The sequence below is a fragment of the Brienomyrus brachyistius genome, chromosome 17 (genome assembly GCF_023856365.1).
Source record: "Brienomyrus brachyistius isolate T26 chromosome 17, BBRACH_0.4, whole genome shotgun sequence".
NCBI classification, from domain to species: Eukaryota; Metazoa; Chordata; class Actinopteri; order Osteoglossiformes; family Mormyridae; genus Brienomyrus; species Brienomyrus brachyistius.
Genome location: NC_064549.1, coordinates 4740150 through 4747417, shown reverse-complemented (window position 1 = coordinate 4747417; position 7268 = coordinate 4740150). Strand labels below are relative to the sequence as shown.

The 7268-nt window shown below is 46.4% G+C and overlaps 1 protein-coding gene across 1 annotated transcript; it reads left to right on the top strand.

Annotated features, from left to right (window-relative positions):
- Positions 1-3822: 3822 nt before the first annotated feature.
- Positions 3823-6791, top strand: LOC125711500 (frizzled-9-like). The gene has a single exon (XM_048980437.1). It carries the CDS (start codon positions 4572-4574, stop codon positions 6318-6320), a length of 1749 nt encoding a protein of 582 aa, XP_048836394.1. The 5' UTR covers positions 3823-4571; the 3' UTR covers positions 6321-6791.
- Positions 6792-7268: the final 477 nt, after the last annotated feature.

The window sequence follows — 7268 nt, the reverse complement described above, 5'->3', positions numbered from 1 at the left end:
GCGTGTCCACCTGCCATCCGGGCCGAAGGGAACCGCACTTGTGCCATCATCTCCGATGGTGAAAAAAGAGCCGACCGTGAGACTTTCTGATCGTTGCCTGGATGGAAACCCGACCACTTCCACGCCGGGCTCTACTGAATAGCACCCTGTCTGTGACCTCAGGACCGCTAGTAAAAGGTTTTGTGAATCTGGCCGGTTATTTTATAGCCTCAAGTTCCCATTTCTTCAGGCAGAAAATAGCTTTTTGTTTCTAATAATCTCAGACAGGACTAATGACCATAACAAGATTGGCCCAGTCATCCACTCGGCATAGGGAGCGACCGGCAGCTGCTCAGCTACCGATTCCGATGAACCCCCCGCAAATAATGCCGTATGTGCTGTGTAATCCTCCTATCCATAAGCTGATTTCAGGGTCCAAAGAGGGGTTCTGCCAACATGCTTTAGTCACATGTTGCCTGACCTCCTGTGTGTGATGTCAGGTTTTCTCATATTAACCCAGACCAATGTTCAGCTACCTGCAGCCACCAGGTGAAGATGGGGGGGGGGGGACTCTCTCCGCTCTATCCTCTTCTAGAGGAATTTGGATAATTCCTCCACAGAGAGCTAAAACAGAGTCAACCTCAGCAGTTCTCTCTTCTTCATATTGATACAAAATCGTGTGGAGAAGCAGCAATGTGGGCGTGTCCGACAGAGTCAGCTCCTTTCAGAGGATCTTTGTGTGCCCTCCTCTCACTCCCAAAAACACCAAGGTCACATCTCACGCTGGCCCGCTCTTCACGATAAGCTGGTGCAGGTATCAGTGCAGGGTCCGACGGGATTCTGCCGGAAATCTCATGACGTGGGGGTTGGGTGGGGAGGGGGCCGAGGGGCAGCACACAGCGTGGGCAGGATCAGGTTTTTTTCCCACCATATTTCTCCCTTTGAAATGGAAAGCATGAGTGGGGGGGGGGGGGGCGCAGGATGGATGGAGTCGGGGAAATGCAGACAGGAGCCCTGTCAGTCACATCATGCTGGGTTTTGGGGACACGACCCCACCCACATGTCCATCTTTGTTAACTGGTTTCAGACTAACTGTCCCTGTTCCAACTCAGGTGGACAGGAGGCTACCATTCTGTGCATGTATTTAGAGCTGGACAGCAGGTGGCATAGTGGTTAAGAACACACACTCAATAGTCAAGGTATAGTCCCAATAGTCCCAAATAGTCCCAATAGCAACCCTTCGATAAAAGTTTCCTGTAAACAGCCAAGTGTAGCATGACAAACACCTGTTTCAGACCATGGTTTGCATGTCCAACGATCATGCTCAGGCTCTCAGCAGCTAAAAACCATGCTGAACATTTCAAGTTCATTTATTGCTAGACAATTATCATTTTAGAGCCCTTCAACATTTTCCAGAATACAACTGCAAACAGCGCTGCAATCGACAGTGGTCACTACACAGCAGTAGATAAAAAAATTATTATAAAACTATAAAACAATAGAAGAAAATCAGTGACCCTGGTCAGGAAAAGCAGCTGAAAGAATGATGGATAAATGCATAAAATGAAATTCATTTGGACAATAACAGAAAGAAGGGTGCTGTTACGGTACTAAATGCTTCCCCTGATCAGGCTTGCTGGGCATCTTAGTCACATAAACAGCAGGTTTTTTCTAAACCCACTATAATGTGTGTGTCTATTTGTCCATAATTGCAGTACTGAAAGGCCGGCCTTCTTAAAACTTCTGAAGTTCAAACGGCAAGTGGTCCAACGTGTACTTCCAGGTTAACACAGGCTGTGCAGTCCTGGGTCAATGTAGGTTTTGATATGCAGCTTTAGGCAGTAACCAATTAACACAGGCCACCATGAGATTTTTCAGGAATGCATTTCCTTATCATGCCAAGATCAATTTCAGTTCCACATTTCAGATGAAGGGAGTTTAACCCTGATCTCATACAGCGATTATATTGTAACATCAGAATTCAATCACCGCAGTCTACACTTGGTTATTTTTTTTAAAGTTACACCTTGTTACATCTTTCCACCTGGGAAAATCATACCCGTATATAAAGTCCTCTGAGTCATTCCCGATATACTTTAATGGTGTGGAGAAAATTATATTCAAATGAAAGAAAAATATGCAGAAGATTACACAACACCGCAAGCCTTCATTTAGTGACAGCTGAACCATGAGTCTGTTTTCCGTTTCTATTTCATCTGCAGCAGGAAGCCCGATACGAGTCTTTCTTTTGTCACAGTAATACAACAAGACGGTAAATAACTCCTGAAACATGAACTGGAGCAAGAATTTCTCAGAATCAGCTTTAATCTAGCCATAGAGGACTTGCTCTGGCGCGTCTGCAGAGCAGCGTCGTTAATATCTACTTTGACGCGGTTCGTACCGTCGAATCGGACGTACACGCTACAGTACTCAGCACCGCCACTAGATGGAAACAGATTCAACCCCTCAGCTGAGCCACAGTATCCCCGTATAACTGCGTTTTTGTGTTGTAGTTGCGCGATTGTTTTCTTCTGCCTTATTTTCTATCAAGAGATTTTGTTGGGCGATGGCCAAAGAAGTGAATATTTTGAAGCAGTTGGATGATAAACTTCCTCCTGTAGCCTAATGGCATGGATACGATTACATGCGGATTTATTGGTTCTGTGGGAAAGTCCTCGGGGATGTCAAAGTATTTTTCTTCAGTTTGATGAATCTGCTGTTGTCGGAACATATCCAGGCGGTCTCAGAAGTGTCAGACAGACACGTATGGGTTAGGTAACTTAATCTCTTTGTTCTCTTCTGCATTATAAAAACCACAAGGGGCCTTCGAAGGAAAAGACACCTGGAATGGCAGAGCAGGTGTGAGCAGCCCAGTATCTGCAAAGCCCAAATCGTGAGGATTATCCATGGCGAAATTACACATATCTGAAGGAAGGGCAAAAAGTGAAAACCGTAAATTCTGCTGCCTACTTTTACTTGAAACTCAATAAAACAGTGTTGCAATTGCATTCTCTGGTGTAAATACAATACTTTGGCACGATAGACATATTTACCGCAAAGGCAGATCCCTGACCAGGATAAAGAACACGCAGACCTTCCAGATGTAAAAACGAGCAGTTTGGCGTGATTTCACTAGTGATAAATATTTGTAATTGGTATTTCACCCAGTCATGACCCCTCCGTATATTTAAACACTAATACAACTTTATTTCGGCAATTTTACACATTTTGTGTTATACTGTTTTTTTTTTTTTTACTAAGGTAGGGCGAAGTTTAAGAGACTGTATTTATAGTCTCTGGTTATAACCTGTTGATAGGAGAACTTTAGCTAACGTTATTTAAAGGTATTCTCAAAGTTGGCAGAGAAGGTTCTAACTAACGTTAATGGAACGGTATTTTCACATTTTAACAAAGGTTCTGTCAATATTAGCACGATAACGTTATTATCTGAGCATCGTTTGAACATATTTAATGTTGAAATAAAGGTTTATAATAAAACTTATTTTATGAAAGTCCAATCTGTGTATACTCAAATGCACCGTCCAGCCTTGAACCCATTACCTTACCGGTTTTCAGGGTTACTCGCTGCCCTTAGTTGTAGGCTAGTAGTATATAGTTGTCGTAGCGGGATAAAGTCCTGGGAACACACAGGAAAACCTTATTTGTAAAGTTCGGCAACGTTCCTAGAATTGTTAGCTGGGATAAATGTTATTAATTTTTATTGCAAATACTTAACCATTTGCCCAGTTATTATTCAGGTTATGTATTCAGGGTTCATCATGGGCTTTAATGGAACGAATCTAAAACATTACACCTTTAAATACGTTCATCCTCTAAATGCATCTACAGTTTTACAACGTCACTGCAGCACGAGGACAGTGGGCTGGCTGCAAACGCACCAATTAAACAAAATGCGGAGAAGCGCGTGACTGAAAGCGCTCCGGGCGGGTGTGTGCGGGCTGGTTTAAAAACGCCTATTTTGGTAAGTGCAGGCGGAGCGACCCACCGCGCCGGAGAGCCTCCGCCAAGCGAGGAGTTACACGCTTAGTTTTCACGGCGATGGGTACGGATGCACCGATCAGCGCTGCTTAACGCGTCCAATATAGTGAACTGCTGCAAAAAAAACACATGTCCACCCATGCCGCGGCGCTCCCCCGATTAATCTTCACATATGAACTTTTAGGACGAGACGTCGAGTATGAAATGAGCATAAGGACGAGCTTGTTGGAGCGCTGCTCTCCAGGCACCGGCTGCCTCCTTCAGGATTCATGCACTAAGAGTGAGTCTCTCTTTCACTTCGGAGCGCTGCAGTAAAACACATACGTCCCCGTCGCGACTCTGCAACCCTCGACCTTTTTTTCGAAGGAGTTGTAAGTATATTTTTAAGGAATTCATTCGGAATTTGTACTGTTACTTTTTACAGAAGAAAAATATGCTAGAGTAACACGAATATTACAACTTGCCTTCTGCGGAAGGACCGCGCAAAGCAAAATCGCGTTGTATTTTTTTTTGCGTCAATTTTACTTTTTGCTCTATATGGAATACGCTAGTTCAACCTCCCATTTTGTACATTTTCATTAACAACACTGACCATGGGAGATTTTTATTTGAAGATGGTGCTTCTACTTTGGTGTCAACTTGTGGTGGCGGACTCCAGCCTGGAGATAGTGTATGACATAGAGCTTGGCAGGCAGGCGAAATGCGAGCCCATTGTCATTCCCATGTGTAAGGGCATTGGGTACAACATGACTAGGATGCCCAATTTCATGGGGCATGAGGATCAGATGGAGGCAGGCATCAAGCTCAACGAGTTTGCCCCTCTGGTCGCGTATGGCTGTGACCTGCACCTGGGCTTCTTCCTCTGCTCGCTCTATGCCCCCATGTGCACAGACAAAGTGTCCACCTCCATCCCTGCCTGCCGGCCCATGTGTGAGCAGGCCCGTCAGAAGTGCTCTCCCATCATGGAGAAATTCAGCTTCTCCTGGCCCGACTCGCTGAACTGCTCCAGGCTGCCAACCAAGAACGATCCCAACGCTCTGTGCATGGAGGCCCCAGAAAATGGCACCAAGCTCGAGACCAAGAAAGGCGAAGGGATGCTTCCTGTACCCCCCAGGCCCCGACAGCCTGTCACTGGAAAGCTGACCCCCCCTGGCAGCCTGGGGTCCTGCGAGAACCCAGAAAAGTTCCAGTATGTGGAGAAGAGCCGCTCCTGTGCTCCACGCTGCTCCTCTGCGGTGGATGTCTTCTGGTCCAGAGAGGACAAGGATTTTGCATTCATCTGGATGACCGTGTGGTCCACCCTGTGCTTCATCTCCACTGCCTTCACAGTACTGACTTTCCTCCTGGACCCACCCCGATTCCAGTACCCCGAGAGGCCCATCATCTTCTTGTCCATGTGCTACAATGTCTACTCTGTGGCCTTCATCATCCGATCGGTGTCTGGCGCAGAGAACATCGCCTGCGACCGGGAGAATGGTGAGCTGTACATTATTCAGGAAGGGCTGGAGAGCACAGGCTGCACCATCGTCTTTCTCATCCTCTACTACTTTGGCATGGCCAGCTCCATCTGGTGGGTGGTCCTCACGCTGACATGGTTCCTGGCGGCCAGCAAGAAGTGGGGCCACGAGGCCATCGAAGCTCACAGCAGCTATTACCATATGGCCGCCTGGGGCATCCCAGCCATGAAGACCATCATCATCCTCACCATGAGGAAGGTGGCCGGCGATGAGCTGACGGGGCTGTGCTACGTCGGCAGCATGGACGTCAACGCCCTCACAGGCTTCGTCCTCGTCCCGCTGGTCTGCTATCTCACCGTCGGTACGTCTTTCATCCTGACTGGCTTCGTGGCACTCTTCCACATCCGGAAGATCATGAAGACGGAGGGGACCAACACCGAGAAGCTGGAGAAGCTCATGGTGAAGATCGGCGTCTACTCCATCCTGTACACCGTGCCGGCCACCTGCGTCATCATCTGCTACTTCTACGAGAGGCTCAACATGGAGCACTGGAAGCTCGGGGGACTTTCCAGCAAGTGTTTCCGTTCCCGAGGTCACAGGAGCGAGGACTGCTCCCTCGGGGCCTCGCTGCCCGCGGTGACGGTGTTCATGCTCAAAATATTCATGTCCCTGGTTGTGGGCATCACCAGTGGGGTGTGGGTTTGGAGCTCCAAGACACTGCAGGCCTGGCAGAGCCTGTGCAGCAGGAAGATGGAGGCAAGAACACACCGGAAGCCCTGCGGTGGGGTCAGCTGCAGCAGCATGCATTGCCACTACAAAGGAACTGCAGTGGTGCTCCCTGTAAGCAAGGCGGAGCCGTACTCAGACTGCCCTGCACACGTGTGATTGGTCAAGGAGCCCCTGGCTGACGGACAGCGTTTTTCTTCAAGGAGACTTGACTTACCACAGGACTGGACTAAATCTGACATAGCTGTACATGGAACTGACCACACTTACCCCTTTTTTACTGCTAACGTTAAAATGACTGATTTATTATAACCCAAAATAGAAACAACACAGACAAATGTACAGTATTTCTCTCAAGTCGAAAGTACAGATATTAGTGGCTTGTGAAAGACGCCCTGCTTTTTTGCAATTGGACACCAGAATTAGATTTCAAAAGAATAAACTTAACACGTTCTGCCGAAATTGCAGAAAACACGTACAAATGTTAAAAATTGTTACATTATTTATTCTGTATTTAATTTGTCCGCTGTTTGTATGTATTGTTTATATACACTTCTTGTAAAACCTTAACTTTGAAACCTACAGAGAAAATAAGTGCCTTAATAAAATTTAAATATTTTTTAAATATTACTGCCCTGTTTGACTATTAACTCACAAATGCAATCTGTATGAATCTGTCCACCTGACTTTGTTTTATTTGGTTGCAGTGGCTGATGCATGTAAATCGCAGTTCATGAAACTAGGGCTCCAGTAAGCAAATGGTGTTTAAATGTACTGCGCAGTGCATGTTGGGCAGCTCTGTCCCGTGCACCAGTTCACACCACCTTTAGGTTTCTCCCATTTCTTCTCCGCGATTCTTGCAAATTGAATTCTAACCCAAACACTGTGATCGCTTGCAAAAAAGTTGTGCTTTATATTACATAAGCGCTAAAAACCACTCATTTTGGCTTTGGGTTAACAGCGTGTATCGTGTAATGCCTGTCCTGTCCACTGTTTGGTGTTTACTTCCGTTTAATCGAAACACGACAAATTTTGGAAATGTGACGTTAAGTTTCAAATCCGTGCGTGTGTCTGGAGACATCACCGATGGGTAGATTCCATCTCTGA